This window comes from Lissotriton vulgaris, chromosome 1_1 (genome assembly GCF_964263255.1).
Source record: "Lissotriton vulgaris chromosome 1_1, aLisVul1.2, whole genome shotgun sequence".
NCBI classification, from domain to species: domain Eukaryota; kingdom Metazoa; phylum Chordata; class Amphibia; order Caudata; family Salamandridae; genus Lissotriton; species Lissotriton vulgaris.
In genome coordinates, this window is record NC_141685.1 from 1664136846 (window position 1) to 1664157589 (window position 20744).

Consider the following 20744-nt stretch of genomic DNA (forward strand, 5'->3'; position numbering starts at 1 on the left):
CCAAACGTTGGGCGCCATGTAGTGTAGTTCCTAGTTTCCCACTAGGCCCTGCGCATTGGAATAACATAAACAGTAGTATCGACGTGGAACTGGCTATTCCAGGCCTCCACTGACTATGCTAAACTTAATTGGGTTGTGTTACCAACTAGCTCAGAGGTCACTGGAAACTTTCTTCTCTGCATAGGAAGTGATCAGCTTCCCTGGCACAGACAAGAAGGGATTCAGTTTTCCAACAACCGTGCAACATGACAACTTTGCTCCTCAGATCAAGAGTCGATCTCTAGGGTCGTGTGAAACAATAGACATAGATTTCACTCAGTCAGTCTAGTGCAGTTTACTTTCACAATATGTAGAGAATAGAGAGACGGGCGTTTATCAATAAAGGGTTAACATTTATTGAACAGTCTTTCTTCTCGTACAAGAGAAATGTATTGCCACAATTGCAATAACTGTTATTATAAAAAGTACGTACAGTAAGATAAGAATTGCGAAATAGAACTGTAAAAGCATTGATATGGTTTCTTAGCCATACAATGGTTTAAAAGTAATAAAACATATATACAGTCATATATACCTTAGGCTAACATACTCAACTGGTGCTTCTAACTAAGCCTACCCCGGTGTGCCTGACCTAAGCCTAACACGTGAGAAGGGGGAGTAAGTAAGTAGCTTAAGTTAAGTTGGTTTTGCCAAGGTTTGTTTCAAGAATTCTCTTCTAAGGGTTTAGTCAACACCATACCTCTGAATAGAATGATGGAGGATTGGTATCTCCTTCAGGGGTCTCTCTCGATATCCCAGTCACCTGCGAGGGTAAACCGGAAGCGCCGGGACTGGATTTCTCTGCACGAGAAAGGCAGCGGCTTCTCTCAGCGCGTCGGGAGGGAGGAGGGGTGACAGCGTCCGCGGGCAGCTGGGCTGGATGTCTTCGCAGAGGACGGCTGCACGGCTCCTCAAGCGTACTGAACCACAGTTCGCGCTGTAGCGGCGATAATGGTAATCAGTAGCTTCACCACCACAGGATAGCAGGCTGCAGCGACAGAGTGCTAGTTTTTACCAACACTGGTCATGCAGGCAGCTGGCATCAGCAACAGTAGCTCTCGCTCAACAGCAGCTAGCTTCGCTCTCACATTGCTTAAGGCAACGTTGGTAATATTTATACCTGACAGGTGCCGGGTTTGACGCAAGTTTGCTGGACATAAGACGTCAATTAAAGATGTCACTAGGAAGTGGCAGCTATCAGTTGCTCATTAGAGTTCTATTACTAATCAAAACATAGCAAGCGGGGATTTCCAGGTTTGCTAAGTTTTTATCTTGTTGAAGAACTCGGAGTGTTATCTAGGAATATCAGATAGTGACTGCTGCTCTGTCATTGCACTAATTGGTCGCAAAGGAAGTAGCAGAGAGTCATGCTGGAATGTGGCTCTGTGGCTTTGCTCGTGTGAGGCCAGAGATGACTTTTCAGAAAATCGTACTTGAACGGTTATGCCAATATAGGGAATAAATGGATTTATAGCCGAATAGGGGCATAAGGTCACAGTATCGATCAGGAACCTAGATAAGCACATGACATGCCCAGCTTCGTTGACCAGATTTCCCCCCATTTAGCCATGTCATCTGGTCTTTGTACATTTAGCTCGGCGTAGAATCTTTTAATTGTGCAATCTACTCCAGTCTCTATTATCTCTAATATGTTATTTTTTTCAAATCCTCTTGTTCCCCCTCTTTTGTTTTGTAGAAAGCTTCTTACTTGTAAATATTTGAAGAAGTGATTTGTCGACAAATTACATTTTTTCTGTATTATTGCAAATTGTTTCACCCCTTGTGTCCCCATTACATCCCCTAGTTTTATTATCCCTTTCCGATACCATTCTGTATAAACTGAATCAGAGAATATATCTCCCGGAAATAACATATTCTCGTATAACCTCGTATACCTATTAAACTTCCCCAAACCAAACTTTTTCATAAAAGCCTTCCATATATTATGTGCACCCAGAATAGTCTTAAAGCGTGTTCTTTTAAAATATGCCGTGTCAAAATTTTTCAAAAAAATATTTTTAGTTTCTTCACCCATCAATATGCCATATATCGCTAATGACCCTAAGTGATCTTCTCCTTCTACTTCAGCTCCACCTATTAATCCTACCATATACTGCAAGGCAGCGGCCCAGTAATACAACTTAAAGTCTGGTAATGCCCATCCTCCTCTTTCCCGTGGGAGTGCCAGGAATCTCGCCGCTCTCCTAGTTTTACCTTTGGACCAAATAAATTTGTTAGTCATATTTTCGATCCTTTTAAACCACGCGTTATCAAACCATAAGGGAATTGTTCGGAAGAGATACAAAAATTTCGGCATGATTAACATTTTTATAATGTTCACTCTTCCAACCAAGGTAAGATGCAGATTATTCAGTCTATCTAGTTCTCCCCCAACTTTCCGTACAATAGGATCAATATTTAGTTCTACTATCTTATCTAATTCTGAAGTTATAGTTATTCCCAAATAAGTTCCCGTGGATCCTGGCATAAAGCCTTACTATTTTTTATAATTTGTGTTTTTCCGGTGTTCAAAGAATACCCGGAAACCTTCCCAAATTCCTTTGCCTCCTGTTCCACGTATCTTATAGCCTCTGTGGGTGATGATGTTATGACCGCCACGTCATCGGCATAGGCCAAGATCTTACACTCCCCCCTAAGTGTGACAATTGGGGGGATATTCCTATTTGACTCCAATCTCCTGATTAGTGGATCTAAATATATTGCAAACAATAGCGGGGAACATGGGCAACCCTGCCTTGTGCCCCTGTTAATTTTTACTTTATCCGTTAAACCCGCATTAATTCTAATTGCCGCCACAGGATCTCTATACAATGTCTTTAACGCTGTTAAAAAGCCATTACCAAATCCCAGTTTTTCCAAAACACTCCACACATATACCCATGAAACACGGTCGAAAGCTTTTTCAGCATCAAGTAATAATACTGCGAATGGGTCCCCATCAGCCTCTGTTTTATCCATAAGGGTAATTAACTTCCTTACGTGGTGCGTAGTCCCCCGTCCCGGTATAAAACCGTGTTGGGTATTAGTAACTAGAGGTGTTATTACACTGGCGAATCTTGTTGCCAGTGCCTTTGAGTAAATCTTTGTGTCCGTGCTCATGAGAGTGATCGGTCTGTATGACCCCGGATTAGTTGGTGTTTTCCCTTTCTTAAGAATAACCACAATTTCGGCCTCAGACCAAGTGTTTGGTATTGAACGTCCCTTCTGTGCCTGTTTCATAGTATAAAGCATATCTCCACCTAGCTCCTCCCAAAACACCTTATAAAACTCTAACGGGATTTTGTCTGGACCAGCCGCCTTTTCTGATGATAAACTCTTCATAGCTGTTTTTACCTCCTCTAAGTCTAACGAGTTGTCAATCCTCTTCTTCTCTGTTTCATCCAACTGCCTCCCCTCATAGTAGTTCAAATACTCCATTATGTCTTCAGGATCTTTTATATCGCTTTCAGAGTATAAATCCGTGTAAAAGTTCCTGAAGACTTCCCTTATTTGTTGTACATTAGTTACAATCACCCCTGAACTGTCTTTTATTGCTTTTATCTCCCCAAAGGATACCTTCTGTCTAGTTCTAGCTGCTAACATTCTGCCCACTCTTTCATTCATCTCATAACAATTCTCTCTATTCACTGTGTATTGTTTGGCTGCCCTTTCTGCTATCTGTTCTTCCTCTTCCATTCGCAGTTTCACAAGTTTAAAATATGCAGAGTCCGTTGGAGCTCCATTACCAGTTTGATCTGTCCTACTATTCAATTCCTCCTCTGCCAGCAATAGTTCCCTCCTTACCCCCTCACTTCTTTCTTTCTCCTGTTTCCTTTTCCTAGCCCCAAAGCTGATGGTCTCGCCCCTCACTCCAGCCTTAAAACAATCCCACACTATCCCTACGGGTGCTGTATGCCTATTTATGTTCAAAAATTCAGATATCCATCTCCTCATATGTTGGATGTATGTGTCCTCCACTAAAAAAGCCTTTTCAAAAGACCACTCCGAGGCCTTCCTTACCGCTATCATACCTTTTAAGGTGACTATAAGAGGATTATGGTCCGATAACAACCTTGGTATTCTTTCAATGTCTATCCCATCAATGCCTTGACTATTAACTAAAAAATAATCTAATCTGACACTTATCCTGTGGGGTGCTGAATAATATGTAAAGCCATCTTGACCAGGGTTAAGGGTATCCCAAACATCAAGCAAGCCATTGTTTCTGGCTAAATTACAGATTGCTTTAAAAACTCTTTTCTTCCTTCCCTTATATTTAACTGGGGGCCCCAGCCCCAACCCCAATCCCCCTGCTCCATTGATATTAAAATCTCCTCCTATCAATATAAATGGAGCCCAGGTTGCCAACTCAATGTCGATTTCTTCAAAAATATCCGGATCATCTCCTGTAGACCCATAAATAGACCCAAGGGTGACCCATGTTTCTCCAATCAAACATTCTATCAAGGCCCATCTACCCCATACATCCTCCCATTTTTTCCTAGTGGTGATATCTCTTTGCCTTGCCATAACCGCAACCCCCCTATTCCTACTTCCCTGCCTAGAGTGTGCTAAGACAGTAAGGCCTAGCTGGTCTAGCAGCCTAATTTCGGACAATTGTATGTGGGTCTCTTGGAGTATTAAAAAGTCTAATCTTAAACTTTTGATCAAGACAGCTACCTTCTGCCTTTTTGTCTTATCATTAAGACCACACACGTTCCATGTCATTATTCGCGTACTCATCCTGGGTTTTTAACAAATAAAATCACAATTTTACTCATTTCAAAAAGAAACACATTACACATTATGACCACGGCTTTATATAACACAACCAACACAAACCTTCCTTCTGTTTCATTATTCCTCTTATTCCATAATGTTTCCTGAATTATATATTTCCCATTTGCTTTGTGCTCCTTGCCCCCCCCGTGTCCCCCACCCTTTCCCCCCACCCCGACTATCCCACCCCCCCTACAGGCAAATAGGTCCAACGGACCTATATGTGACAGCTGTGTCTGCTTGGGTCCCACGCCCCCCCCCCCGCTCCTATTGTGTTCCTGACCATCTACAAAGAAGATGCTCACTCATTGTTACCAATCTACAAAGTTACATAGCAATACACTGCAATTCTCTGTTCTTGTTCTTCTATTGAGTTTCGGAGATCCAAACTTTATATCCTGCTGCCTTTAGCTGGTAAATCTACCACTAGATCCCTATCGGCCTGTGCCTGAGAGTGTGTATTATTCTGCGAAGTCCTTTCCTTGAGCCATGCCAAAAATTCAGCCGCTCTGACCTCAGAATAAAAGATTTTAAACTGGCCATCTTTTACCACCTTCAGTCTACTAGGGAACATTAGGTATGCCTCACACCCAATTCTCTGAAATGGAGCTATTAGCTCCCGCAGTCTCCACCTGCGCTCTACCGTTATGTGACAGAAGTCTGGTCTAGCAAAGAACTCTACCTCCTGGTATCTGCATTTTGCCTGTGGTCTTGCTTTGGCCATTATCTCTTCTCTCATAGTTGCCCACATAAATTAGGATTGCTCTAGGCTTTTTTGAACCATCCCCCTTTCTCTGTGTAAAAGGGAATCTGTGAGCACGCTGAATCTCTGATTCCCAGTCCCAGCCTTTTATGTCTGGAAGTGCACCCTTGAGGAATTCAATTATGTAAGCTCTAGCGTCCTGTCCCTCCCTTCCTTCCGGAATACCTAAGAGTCTGACATTATTTCTCCGCTGCCTATTCTCAAAATCTTCGAGCTTCCATAATACATCGCTGTTAATTTTCTCTTGGTCTTGCCTAAATTCCTTCCAACCCTTCATCTCATCTTCCAGGGCCCCCGTTCTTTCTTCAACCTCTGTAACTCTCCCTGCCAACTCTGTGCACGCTTTATTTACTTTTCGAAGGGCATTTTGTATTTTTTTACTTTCCTGTCTGGCTCTCTGGCTCTCTACCCTTGCCTCAGTCTGAATTTGTTTAAGCATTGAAAACATCATTTCAAACCCCAGAGGTGAATTTTGACGTTGGGGTTGCTCCTGATTTTGGATCTGAGTTTCGGGTTGGCCTTGCCTGGCTCTCTCCTCATTCAACCGTAAAGATCCCATAGTCTCATCTAGGCTCCCAACACCCTCTTTATACATCTGAGATGTAGCTGCGTAGTCCCAGTCGAGTCTCTTTGCAACATTAATAGCTGCTGGGCTTATAGATCCTTTTGTTCTTCTCCTTTTTTTTGTCAAGACTTTGGATTTACGTTTTGCAGCTAAGTCTTGATCAGAAGGCTCTCCAGAACCAGAACCAGATGTAGATATGGTCTCTGTTACAAGCCCTGATAATGACTGGTCACTTCCCAGGTCGGCAATAGAGGAATCCTCTGACTCATCCCCTCCAACCGCCCCCACCTCTTCTCCTTCCTCCTCACCCTCATTAACAGAGAAAAAGCATTCGTCAGTAGGGGAACCAGTTAGAGATATCACAACCTTAGGATCGATATTAATCATTTTACTCATATTATCATTTCCGTTTCCATCAACAACTCTCCCCCTATCAGGCTGTTTAGACGCATTAGTATCATTACTGTCCCCCTCTGTAGTGACAAGAAAATTAGAAGCGTTAGTATTACTCTGCTCCTCCCTTAATGCCTCTGTCAATGCCTCTGTCAGAATCAAAATGTTGTCTGACCCCGGGTTTGGAGGCGGAGTACTCTCTTCGGCGTGGTGCAAGATACTATCATTCTCTATAATACCATGGTTGACATTTGTTTTATTTGGAACATTGTTATCGTTTCTAACAATCCCAGTATCGGGTACAAGTTCGCCCCCTTTCTCATGTCTCTGTGTGACCTGCCCAGAAGAAATCTCCTCTTTCTCCTGTATCGGAGCTCCTTGTAGCGGCTCATTGTCTCTGTGCACCTTCTTGCTTAGAGCTCCCAAATTATCGGTCTGTATTGGATAGCTGGTTGCCTGTAAGTTACTGTCTACCTCCCTCGCAAGGGATCCACAGTCAGGGTCTAAGCCCACAACTTCACCAGAGTCTATTTGGGGTATAGTGGAGCCAGACGTTACATGAGAGTTAGTTGTGGTTACAGGAAAAAAAGCCTCTGAAACTAATGGCTGTCTCAGATTCCCCTGTTCTGTTACTTTTCCCTTGTTTCCTTTGTTTATCAGCGCTGCCTTACTTTTATCTTTTTTTTTTGGTCTCTCCCCCACGCTGCTACCAGCCTCCTTACTCCGTATTGCACTCCTTACTTGCTCGGCAGCGCGTGGGTCTTCGCTCATCTCCTGTGTCCGCGTCAGTTTCTTTGTGCGGAGGTTAGCCGCCGGAGCATCAGACTCGCTCCAAGCAGCCTTCTCCTCCCTCAGAGAATGAGAGGCAAGATGGCTGCTGACAGTCTGTAGGGAGAGGACGCACTCCCTACCTGCTCCCCCGCTCGTGATTTCACGCAAGGATTAAGCGCAAGGAGAAGGAGAAGAATGGAACCATAAACGGCGGTGTTTCGATAAAGTGCACCTGTTCTGTGCAGCGGCTTTTATTTTAAGATACATAACGGGGAGAAGAGCGGTCTATGTGGTTAACCTCGAAGGTAATAGCGGAGGTACTAGCCCTCCCGACAGTGGAAGTGGTGCTGACTCGAGCATTGGCTAATGCTCGTCAGCTGATGGTGAAGGCGAGTGGCTGGAGGAAACAGTATCGGCAGCGGCAGCGGCTGAAGTATTATTGGCAGCAGAGCTCAGCGGTTGCCTTGTCTACGAGTTGGCGTTTAATGGCGCCGAAGATGTCGAGAGCTATCTTGGCACATTTTGTAATGTCCCTTTATGTATTTGGCAATTTATACAATTTTGAATCCGCATGAGGTATTTTTATTGTATCTATCACTATATATTGAATGAACAATATGGCGCTTCCCAGATTGACAAAGGCTGTTACAGCCGAAACCCGTCTTTCCTGGGTCGAGGGAGGCCCATTACAATAAAGAAGCCGTATTCCCGCAGTCCTTGTGTGCGTGCGCTTTTCCTTTTGGAGCAGGGTGTGTTTGTGTGTGTGTATATTTGCAAATATTTACTTTTCTATACCATGGCTAGCACCCTCTGTAGGCTTTTTGGGCCCCCTGGGGTCCAAGAACCACTGCCCTAGATCCTTTTTGTGGTGCTTTATAGCTGGTGCTGTTATGGCTGTCCTAGTGACATAGAGCCTAGCCACCTACGTTTTGTTAATGTCAACTGAATTGCATTTGGTCCGCAGGAATCCAGGTGTCTGTTAGGAGGTTTAAGTATTTCAATATGCCGAAGTCTAAAATAAACAGATATGTCGGGGGGGAGGGAATTAACCTTGAGTTGGTGTATTATAATACATTTCTTATCCGGGTACATGTTACAAATAAGTGTCATCCCATGTTTACTCATTGCTTCAGCCTGTTTGGTAATTGAAGGGTTCAGAGGTCTCTAAGCATGTTTCTTTAATTATAAATACCTTAAAAACTGACCTATTTTGCCCTATTCCGTGAAAATGACATTTTCTAATTTTTTGGCATGAGCCTAGTCTTCATGCCCAATTTGGTTGTTCCTTAATAAAATGTCATCTTTTATCAGATTGCTCCAGTCTTGGATTGAAGAGCCAAGGTCATTACCATCATCATATTCATTATTCCGCAAGTACACACAAAATAAATTATGTTCATCAGGACAAATCAATAAAATACTTAAAGCCATAATAAAAATCATTAATAAACATTTCTCATGTAACAACTCGATTACCAGTCATGGGATTTCAGTGTAGCGGAAGTCTTTGGCTTGCATTTGTGAGTTCCTGTGGAACCTCATATGGGAAGGTCGATAAATCAGAGGGTAGAGCTAAAATGTTAATCAGATCACGGTACCAACAACAATAGACTATGCAGTGCATTTCTCAGAGCCCAAGGCTACCCTGTCTAATTCTCCATACTCCTATTAAAAAGCGGGACAGAGCAAACACAATCAAGGGTGTTGTGTTGGATCTAAAATTCTGGAGGTAACCCTAAAGGTAACTTAGTCAGGTAGTTGCATACTTGTTAACAGAGCCAAACGCCAGTAGGAAAACAAACTTCATATTAATATTCATACAATTCAACCATAATTCTGGATTTGCTTGTCCACATCTGCAACGTAAATATTTGTGAAGAATGTTTCCACCAGGTAACCCATTTATAACAATGCCATACATTTACCTTTACCCAGAGAGTCCGCCTCCCTCCCTCTCTTCCGCGGCCACCAAGATCCTCTGCGGTGTACCCCAAGGCTCTTCGCTCATCCCAACCCTCTTCAATATCTACATGAGCCCCCTCGCCGCCATCGCACGCAAACACAACCTCAACATCATCTCCTACGCCGACGACACCCAGCTGATACTCTTTCCTCACCAAAGACCCAGCCACCGCCAAAACCAACCTCCAGGAAGGAATGAAAGCGGTGGTGGAATGGATGAAGCTCAGTCGCCTGCAACTGAACTCAGACAAGACTGAGGTCCTCATCCTCGGACCATCCCCATCTGCCTGGGACGACTCCTGGTGGCCCACAGTGCTGGACACCGCACCGACACCCGCGGACCACGCACGCAACCTGGGATTCATCCTGGACTCCTCTCACGACGACCAAGCAAGTCAACTCCATCTCATCCTCATGCTTCAACACCCTGCGCATGCTCCGGAAGATCTTCCGGTGGATCCCTACCAGAACCAGAAAGATGGTCACCCAGGCACTAGTCACTAGCCGATTGAACTACGGGAACACCATATACGCAGGAACCACAGCCAAACTTAAGAAAATACTCCAGCGCATACAGAACGCTACTGCACGACTCCTCCTCCACAGCCACATATCTGCCCTCCTGAGAGACCTGTACTGGCTCTCTGTCAGCAAAAGGATCACGTTCAGGCTCCTCACCCACGCACACAAAGCGCTCCACAACATGGGCCCCGAATACCTCAACAATCGCCTCACGTTCTACACTCCGACCCGCCAGCTCCGCTCCGCCAGCCTCGCCCTCGCCGCCGTCCCACGGGTTCGCAGATCCACTACCGGAGGAAGATCGTTCTCCTACCTGGCAGCCAAGACCTGGAGCTCCCTCCTAGCCCACCTACGACTGACCCAGGATCATCTCACATTCAGGAAACGCCTAAAGACCTGGCTATACGAGCAGTAGCAGTACCCCCCCTCCCTTCAGCTCCTTGAGACCCTCACGGGTGAGTATTGATTGATCATGCGTTATTACGCAATGTAGCCCCTGAGGCCCATCAAAATTAATAGTGGGGGGTGTCTACAAGGAGACGGAGGAGTGTCTCCACGAGGAGGAACAGTTATTAACAGATTTACATCCTAATTTAGGGCCAATATCAGTATTAAGAAAAATATTTTGTCCTCTGTTCTTTAAACTGAAGGTTATGAGATTGTCCCCAATGCAGTTGTTTCCTTTTCCATAAATGCACGTTTTTAGTAATACTTGGAGGTTATGAACCTGGAAAGGGGGTGATTTAAAAAAGCAGGGTTTCACATAGTATAGCAGCCCCAAAAGACAGCTTAAGTTTCCGTCGAAATTGCTGTTTATTGTTCACCAATGGATAATTCAAATACCTCTGTAACTCGACTATAATAACACAATTTCAGGGATACGTAATGGATGGTAATAAGACAGATCAAAATGAAGAAGAGCTTTGTGTACTTTGAAGAGGAGCATGTGGCTGCCACCTTTCCTAAGCGCATCCGTAGTAATCCCGTTAGATGACAATGTCACTCAAATGTCCTGAAAGCTTTTTTTTATTTTTATGTAGTACGCCTTGCCGCTAATGCTGCGGCATAGATTACGCAATTCCAGCCGACTGTTATTGTAATACTGCTGGACTCAAATGTTAGCCCATTGTTTTATTTCTCATCTGCCTGTTAATTGTGTTTAAGTGATGTGACTCCTCTCTTTCTTTATGTCCCTTTTCTAGGCTCTTCTTACTTGCTTCCATATTAGTCATTAATGGAGGACCACGACCAGTCTGATCACATGGACACCATTGAAGCTCATGCAGTGGCCCAGCAGGTCCAGCAGGTTCATGTGGCTACATACACTGATCACAGCATGATGAGTGCAGACGAAGACTCTGTGTCTTCGCCTGAGGACACTTCTTACGATGACTCTGACATTCTGAACTCTACAGCTGCAGATGAGGTCACTGCTCACCTGGCAGCAGCTGGTGAGTGGTGGTAACTTGCAGAATTGTTTCTGGGCAGATGAGATGTGGTTGTTGTGTATTTAACCATTTGTGCCTTTAGGTGGGATGGGTAAAGTTTTGTTTTAAGTGATTTTTGCTTTGGTAATTTTTATTTCCTTCGATGTGTCACATATACATAGATAGGCCCTCTGCTAATGGCTACCTTCAGCTCTATTGGAAGTTTTATTCTTTTAATAATAGCATACGTTTATGATATCGTTGCCAAGATTTCAATGAAAATGCTTTATATGTGCCAAATTGCGTACTTTCATTTTTACACACACTGTAGGAAATGCCCTGTGGGTATGTTTCCTGAATTCCCAAATTCAAGGTATGCTAAATTGGCATAGGGTTTACTTATCTTTGTTGGCTGCCCAGTACCGGAAGCACCTTGCAGTAAAATCCTACTTTATGCCCAGGATGGTACACACGTCCTTGAATGATGTCCAGTTAACCCTAGCACTGTCTCCAGATATAGGAAAATAATGCAATATGGGTTTTTTGCACATTGAGATGCCCCTAGGTGAAAGACCGATTCTCTTCTTAATATCCAGATTGACAACTTTGCTATAAACTGTACTCTTGGTGAGAGGAGAGTACTCTTTCTTCTTCGCCCCCATCATATGTAATTGAAACTGCATTATACTTTTGTATTGCCCTTACTAAGGGCCATCTGGCATTAACTGAGATGTGAAATATATCATCTCACAATTGTAAAATCACACAATCATGGGTTGTTGGATGACATGGGGATGTTTTCGTGTTTAAATGTGAGGAATGTTTGTAATATTAGGTGAGGGTTGTTCTGTATCGCAATTAGTTTTAAAACAAAATGAAGTTTATTTAAATTTATAGACCACTTTAAGGCAAAGTCTCGATGTTAAATTGCATAGTTGTGTTAATACATGAAGTTTGTAGTTATTGAACTGTTGTAAAAATAACTGGCAGGTGTGTGTTACTCCATTACAGAATAGAAGACTTCGTTTTCAGTACATTTCTGTACACTGTTACAAAACTTCATAGATTCGTTTATTAAAGTACTAAGGAATACATTTGACAAATGAATTCTATTGTTACCTTTTGAGATGCGCAATACATTCTCAAATTCTTCACTTAAAAAGTGCAGAGGAACCATTGCTTAGGGTCGTATTTACACCTCAGTACTTGGGGACACCCAGTGGCCAGTAGTTCATAGTGAAGCCTAGTATTTCAGCCTGGAGTTTGGTAAATTTGAATTTGTTTCTTTTTTTTTAAGTTCTGTTTAGGAAATCTTGTGATAAGCTGCTTTAAGTAATAGTTTGCTAAATGGGTATGATTTTTGTCAGGTAGATGTTCATATTTTGTGCAGTTCAAGACCAGTAAGCATTGACCTTGCAACTGTGAATTGCGCAGTGGCGAAACATCTCTACATTGTCCATGGGACAGGATGTTTCAGAAATCCACTTGGTCTAAAAATAAAATCAAAATATTGTCTGATTTGAGGTGACTTGAGATGAGGTGTCAAATTATGCTACTCTAATTATTTTGGAACTTCACTAATGTCATGATTTACATTGTAGCTAGGCTCTGATTATATGCTCTAGACTCTTAACATACCAGAGCTCTATGTACGCCATGCTTTCAATTACTCTTGACCTCTGTATATTCCTGGGTCCAGTTTATGCATTGGTTACACAAATTGTTTGAATTGGAATAAGGTTCTCAATAATCCAGCAGTGTCATTGTGCGCAAATTCTTATAACACTAGTTATGAATATTACAGTCGTTGACTCTTTCCGTAATGTCCGAGAAAGGGTCTTTGGAATTGATCTGACGGAGAGACATATTTTCTGTGAAGCATTCAGCAGATTTTGCAGTTAATTACTCAAGAACAAAAATTGATAAACCTCTGGTTTAGTGCCTGTGTTTCCAACTGAGGATATAGGGGATTGGTCACAATTTGTAGTACTTAGCAAACCACTTAATCCCGGTGTTTTGGTCCTGTTTTTCTATGCCAAATTGTGAGAATTACCCCTCTCGCTTTAATGATTATATCCATAATTCTGTGTTTTACATTTTACAAAAATATAAATTCGCAAATTTAAAGTGTTAGTTTGTTTTCATAATCCGAGCCTGTCTGCTATGAGAACCATGACATCATTTAAGTCCCAACATAATCGAACACATTTGGCACCTCATTCAGGCACCTCAAATGAGACTGTTCCGCCTGAGAGCCATATCTGACGAGGGTGATGAAAAGGGGTCTGTCCTTTGTGAATTTCTTTGGAGAAGGGCTGAAACCCATATAGCTTTGGCGAAACGGTATGATGGTTTTGCTCACACTTCTGAAGTAAAAGAATGCCAGCCTATTTTCCATTTTATATGGACTTAGATTAAAAATAGAGAGGACACAAGTTGTAAAAAAAAAGAAAAAAACACCGCCAGACATGTCTATTGCTCTTTCCTCATTTTTCGACTGTTTGTAGGCAGATCCAATCGAATGTTTTTTTTTTCTTTAGTTTTTTTTTAGACAACTGAGTCGTTAGGCTGCAGAACATTATGAGGGTGTGATTCTGACTTCTTGTTCAGTGACCCAGTCTTCCGCTCTGCCAGTTAAAGCATTAAAATGTAATCTGTCCTCACTGAGGAGCAGACTGCCTCAGAATTTGCTTGTGTCCAGAACAGCTATTCTAGTTTCTAGATTTGACTTTCTGCTGCGCTTAATTAAGTTCCTCTTCAATTGCAGGACCTGTTGGGATGGCCGCAGCTGCTGCTGTGGCCACAGGAAAGAAGAGAAAACGGCCTCACATATTTGAACCAAATCCATCCATCCGTAAGAGGCAGCAGACACGGTTGCTAAGGTGAGTCTTTTGTTTGATCTGGAAATATATTTTTTTAATTAATGCAATTGCTATCCTCTTAAATGAAATATTTCCTAGCTATCATAACAAAGTTTCAATTCTATTAAGGATTCGGAGGCAAGGATTATACTTGAGCTTTTTTCACTTAATTCATACCAGCCCCTTTTCATTTACTCAAACTACATTTCCTGTGGAACACTGGAAATTGTAAAAGCAAACAATGAACAGAGCAGTCCAACAGGTGTCCAATCACAGGGCATTGTCCACCTATAGTCCTTCTTGTGAGAAGTTGGCCTGATATATAATGTTCACTATTCTAGTGAGCACTTTGTATCAGTCCAAACAACCCTTATTGATTGGTTGTAAGTCAACCTTATAGACCAGCTATCCTGGTAGCATGGATACGAGCAGTCTTCGGGCTAAACTCTAGAGGGCGTGTTAAGCCAGCTGTTATACCATCACATATACCCCTTGAACACCAAGTGAAAGGACACCACACAAGTGTTATGAAAATAAACAGTGTATTTATTTAGATCACAACAGCCCTGTACTCTTCATGAGGACAGGGTACTAAGCACACAACAAAACTCTTACGAAAATACTTTTAAGTTGCACAATTTACACAAATGCCCGAGGGGCATGAAAAACCATATACTATGAAAGTGAAATGCGAAATTACTAGCAGGTAAGTACTGGACTAATAGGCTTTGGAATCGCTAGGACTACGTTACTGAACCTTCAGATTACTAGTAGGAGGCCTAGGGGACTCGGGTGCAGAGTGTGCACTCTCACGCGGGATGCGGCACTAAGTCTATGGAGGCTAGTAAAAGCAAAGTTAGTGTTCTCGGGCGAACCCGACTAGGTAGGCTGAAAACAAAAGTGGATCTGGACCCTTGGATAGTGAGGCTATGCTGGGGCACCAAAATGCCGAAGTTACCTAGCCCAGGGGCTGCGGATGCATAGGTCTGGAAAGACGTCGGGAATCCTCGTTGACGAACCAGGAGCCTGAAGAAAGAAGTTGCTGGCAGGCGACCAGTGAAGATTGTTCGATGGATCCAAGCCTGGATCGAAGATGGATGACACCTGAAAGCAGAGGGGACCAAGTTCTTAATCACTAGCCAGTGATTGTGTGGGCACCAGGATGGCACCGGGCGAAGTCACCTCGACCAGGTGAGTGGGCGACGCTGTGCTCTGCAGTCTCACGGACCAGGAGGCGTTGTCGGCGACCAGGATGGAGGTGCGAGCTGTCCCACGATGGTTGATGCTGTCGACGTCGCTGGACCCAGGATTGGGGCAACAAGTCTTGGCAAATTCAAGCCCACGCGGTGGACCTAAAATGGCGTCTGGAGTGGACCAGGAGGGTCCGGGGTGCTCCTCTTTTGGAAGGGAGCGAGGGCCAGTCCGGAGCAACCAGACTAGCAGTGGTGAAGTCGTCGGTCGTCGTCGGGAAGGCCACAAGCCAGCGGGCTAGTAGCCAGACAACGCGGTGAGCAGCAAAAAGCAGAAGGGCCCCACGCAGATCTCGTGGATGCTGGGGGGCTGGGCTTCGGTGCTGGAGCTGCTCAGGGTCGGGGCTTCTCGGACCCCAAAGCACTCGCCAGAGGATCCCTCGGCGGTCGTGCTGGATAGAAGTCGTGCAGTTCTGATGATGGCCGGTCCCTCGAGGTCTCGTCACACCTCCGGTTCTCAGCTTAGCTGTAGAGGTAGGTAGAGGTCAGAGGTGCCAGGGAAGCCGGGTCTCGTCGAGCTGGTCAGTCGGATTCCGGAGGAAGGACGTGCAGCAAACCGCAGAGTTCTTAGATGGTGCCTGCGGATGCAGGGTGACTACTCCTTAGCCACAAGGGAGAAATCTTGAGAAGAGTCAAGAGTTCCTTTCGTAGAAAGTAGTTTCTTGAATCAAAGATGATCTAATTTGGAAGGGTCCACGCTCCTGCCTTTATCCTACCTTTATCCGACTAGGTCCTGCCCTAGGGGTGGGACCAGGAAGGGGGGTGGTTACACCCCTCTCCCATGCCGGACTTTCCCCAGGCCAGGGACTGGTGTGTCCCTGGAACTGGTTCTAGCCGGCAGATGCATAGTGAGCACCGGGGTGCCACTTGCAGTCACCTTCCTGTAAAGCCCTGCCTACCCAGGATACACAAAACCCTGTCTGGGATGGTGCTAGCACCGCCCCTGACAGGAAACCCTTTGTCCAAGCTCTCCTCGCTGGAAGGACTCCCAGCTGCAGGGGGTCAGACTCGTGTCTGTGGTGGCAGCATCCATTTTGTGATGCTGAGGCTCGAGTTAACTTTAACCGGGGTTCACAGTTACATACATGTCGTGTCCCTCTAGAAGGGTGGATTGCTAACCCCGTCGCCAGAATTGGCGAGGGGTTAGTATTCCAATTCGTATGACACCTTACTCGACATGTTTTGATAAAGCAATACCAAAGATAGCATTTAACCGCGAAGATTATAATGCACTTAAGAGTATATGGTATGCGTTATCATGGAACAGCTATTAGGACTTGGTTCCGCAAGCTGCAAACGGGCTCAGCTCATGCCAGAGCACCATCTCACACGATTCCAAGCACTCTGCCTTCAGGATTGTCAAGGCCTGCCATAGGAGTGACTGATAGGAATCTGTGTGTCCATTTTTAGGGTTAGATATAGGTATACTATATCTAAAGCAAAGGGTGATTACACCACCTTGCCCCAGCTGTCGTGCAGCCAGTTGTGTCAGATTTAGATGGCCATCCAGGGGTGGCATAATACATGCTTCAGCCCCTGGTACGCCCTGGGTACACCTATGCCCTGAGTTATAGGGTCTGATAAGGTGGCCCAGTACCAATTGGATAATGCACCTAAGGTACACATGTCAATTTAGTGAGAGAACAGCCAGGCTGTGGGTCTGATTAGCAGGCCCAGAGCCAGAGAAAGTCGTAAACCAGTGAAACAAAAGCAAAAAATCTGGGTGATCATAGGGTTGCAGACCCTACTCTCCTACACTTCTCCTTTGTCCTTCATGCCTCTTTCATTGCACGAGTCATGCCATTGCCCTTTCCTCACGAATCCTGTTTCTCATTTTCCATTCCTGGGAAAAATCTCAGCTGAAAAGGCAAAAAAATAAGCAAAGCATGCAAAATATGTTCGCCTTGACAACGGCAAGGTTATACAATACACTTTTACTGAATCAGCATCATTTGGCACTTGTAAATCAATACTTACTAATCACAGGGAGTGTTTCCCGGATGAGTAAGCCATGGGTGGGATAAGCCTTGTCTCTGAGTCCTTAATGGAATTGAAACTTTGCCCCAGTATTGGAACTTTCATAGATTCCCATGCTTTTGTATCATTCCCCGTCATCGGAATGGGAGTCTCGGTAACAAAATAACATAGTAGGTACAAAAGAGAAAGAAAAAGGCCTAGGCCTCATTACCTTTTGTAGCATAACAGCCTCTTTTTATAAAAGAGACCAAACTTAGGCATCAGCCAATCTGGAGAGCCTCACCCCATAGAACCCTCCTGAAGGAACCTCAGAGCCTCAGATTTTCTACCGCACGTTGTGCTTAGGGAGTCTCCTTTGAGCTCTGCTCAAACTCTACTCTTAAGAAGTTTTCTTCAGGATTTCTCTTCAGGATTGTTAGCTGTTCTTCCAGGATGTCTGAAAAGGAAAAGAAGGCCCTTTTTAAGCCATGTTCTACCTGTGGCAACAAAAGACATTTTGTGGAGGATAAGCATAAAGATTGCATCTACTGCCTCTATCCTGACCATAAGGCTGCGGACTGCAAGATCTGCCGCACCTTTTCCACCAAGACCCTCCGGGATCGTGAGGGTAGGCGTCTGACCTGGCTCCAGAAGTTGAAGTCCAGAAAGGACACAGTCTCCAGTGACAGTGAGGACTCTTCATCTGCGTCATCTTCTAGAAGGTCAGTCAAATGGGGTAGGGTTTCCTCTTCTCCTCCTGTGGAGCGTTCTTCTAAGGCCTCAAAAAAGGACCCCCAGAGAGTCTGAGAGCCAAGGTCCAGGCAAATCTCCTTAACATGGTGAAAAGGAGAGGGTAGGACCATCTACACCTTCTGTGGGGATGAAGACAGATCAAGCCTTCAAAAAGCCCTCTTCTCAGTCTTCTGGAAAATCTGACAGAAGTACCAAGTCGTCGACCATGAAGGCGTCGCCGACTAAGGAATTGAAGCCTGCTCTTAAAATGGTACCGTCGACTGGCTCGTCGACTAAGGACTCGTCGACGACAGTGATACCAACGTCGACGAAGGCAGCGACGTCGACAGGGATGTCGACGACGACAGCAACGTTGTCGAGGATGTTGGCGACTGCAGTGACGACGAAGGGTTCGTCGATGGTGGTGCCGACGATTGTGTCGTCGTCAAGGGCTTAAACGACAACATTGACGACGACAACAGGAGCGTCGACGGTCTCGTCGTCGACTGCATCGACGACACCCATCTCGTCGTCGAGTGTTCTTTCGTCGACTAGGTTTATTCCGGTGACGTCGGCAATATTGACAACTCCATTGTCTGCAGGATCGTCTACTATTTTGTCGTCTGGAAAGAGAATTACCATCTCTATGACCAGGATCACACCGGACATGACATCTCCTAGGAGAGTTACACCCTTGCCTCCAGCTCTGCTTTTAGAGGAGGATGACGATGAGTCAGAGGATGACGAACAGGACTCGTTTGGCTATGCGAATAGATCTTCCCAGCTTCTGGTCAAATGTCAGGAGACCGATTCTGACGGAGAGTACAGCCAGGAATGTGGTTATCACCATCCTCATTCTTCCAGCCACAACAGTACTCAAAACAGGACATGGTATCTGTTCCTCCATCATTATTGCAGGACCTTCACAATATGCTGCAGGACTATAAATCAAGATGTTCACAACCTGCTGCTGCCGTTCCGACTGTGCAGGACTTGCCTGCCCCTGCGGCTCCGCCAATGGCTGCTCCTGAAATGCCATCTCAGGTGTCATCTCTGCCACAGACACCAGTTCCACAAGAGCCTTCGTTTCCATTGGACACCCATGATGATTCACCGGAGGACGATGAAAATTTTGATGAAAGGCCTGGTCAAGGGGTGGAATGGGATGAGTATGTCATTCCAGACCCAGCATCTCCGTGTCCGGATACAGTGGACTCCCCGCCAGCGGATATAGGGGGTTTCACAAGCTAATGGAGAGAGCGGCTGGCAGATTCAAAGTATCTATGCCTTCTACTTCCACAGAGTGTTTTTTATATGGTTTTAAAGAACCTTATAAGAAGATAACAAGATCCATCCCTATTGTTCAATATCTGTGGGATGAAGGCTTGAAGGCGATGAAAAATCCAGCGACGGTGGTCCCTGTTCTACTGCGCCTCGACAAAAAATACAAAGTGCCTGAGGATGGTCCGGTGTCTTTGACGGGGCACCCGAGACCGGACTCTGTAATCTCACGGCACAAAGGAAGTCTCGCAACCCCTCTGCTCCTTTGACGACTCCTCCGGATAAAGAGGGCAGGAGGCTAGACACCGCCGGAAAAGATTTTCTTCAATGGCGAGTCTGTTGATGAGAGCAGCAAATGCCTTGGCGATATTGGGCAGGTACGATCGCCAACTTTGGTGTGATATTTCGCCACACTTAGATCAACTTCCTCCAGAGTCCAAGACAGAGGTAAAAAAGATCTTGCAAGAAGGGGAAGCAACGTCAATGGAAGTCATAGACTGTGCCATGGATATTGCCACAACAGCTTTTCGTTCCTTGGCTGGACCTGCAGTTCTTCGTCGCCAGGGGTGGCTTAAGGCGACCTGGTTCAGGCCCGAAATCCAAAATAAGATCTTGGATTTGCCCTTTGATGGAGAAGCACTATTTGGCTAGCTGATTGATGACACCCTCCAAGATATTCAGAAAGATACTGAGACTGCTAAGTCTCTGGGTACGCTTCAGTACCGCAAAGCTCCTTTTAGGGGTTCCAAGGGCAAGAGCACTTCCTACAGAGGCTCTTATCAACAGCAGAGGTACTCATCATATGGCTCAGGTTCACAACAGTATCGCCAACCGTACCAGCAAAGGCAAGGTCAGTCTTCAAATTACTCAAGGCCTAACAACAGAGGGAAGCAGAGACAACAGCGGCCTCCTGGCTCTTCCTACTGTACCCACCTCTGCAAAATCATCAGTAGGAGGCAGGGTTTCACAATACCTTCAAAATTGGTCCAAGATAACATCAGAACAATGGGTGCTCAACATCATTCGAAAGGGCCATACTCTAGAATTCACGCAAATCCCACAATCCAAGCACCCTGCTGCCATTCCATCAAAACATTTGCGTCTTCTGCGGCTCAAGGTTCATCAGATGCTCCTGAAAGGAGCGAAAGAGCCGTTTCCCTCCGCCCAAAGAGGAGAAGGATTCTATTCCAGGTTCTTCCTGGTATAGAAGACGCTAGAGAAATTGCGCCCAATTTTAGATCTCAGGGAGCTCAACACCTATATAATCTCCCTATCCTTCCGGATGGTCTCTCTTCAAGACATTCTACGTCTTGTCAATCCAGGGGATTTCATGGCCTTGCTCTATCTCGAAGATGCGTACTTTCACATACCAATTCACCCGGCACACAGAAGGTTTCAACGATTCACAGTAGCCAAGAGCCACTTTCAATTCAGGGTTTTACC

The 20744-nt window shown here is 44.9% G+C and overlaps 1 protein-coding gene across 1 annotated transcript in view; it reads left to right on the forward strand.

Annotated features, from left to right (window-relative positions):
- Nucleotides 1-20744, forward strand: part of NRF1 (nuclear respiratory factor 1) — a 525835-nt gene that overhangs the window by 78682 nt on the left and 426409 nt on the right. Inside the window, exons 2-3 of the mRNA XM_086918900.1 lie at nucleotides 10997-11245; nucleotides 13989-14103. Coding sequence (XP_086775026.1) covers nucleotides 11029-11245; nucleotides 13989-14103 — 332 coding nt within the window. The 5' untranslated portion in view covers nucleotides 10997-11028. The remainder of the gene's footprint in view (nucleotides 1-10996; nucleotides 11246-13988; nucleotides 14104-20744) is intronic.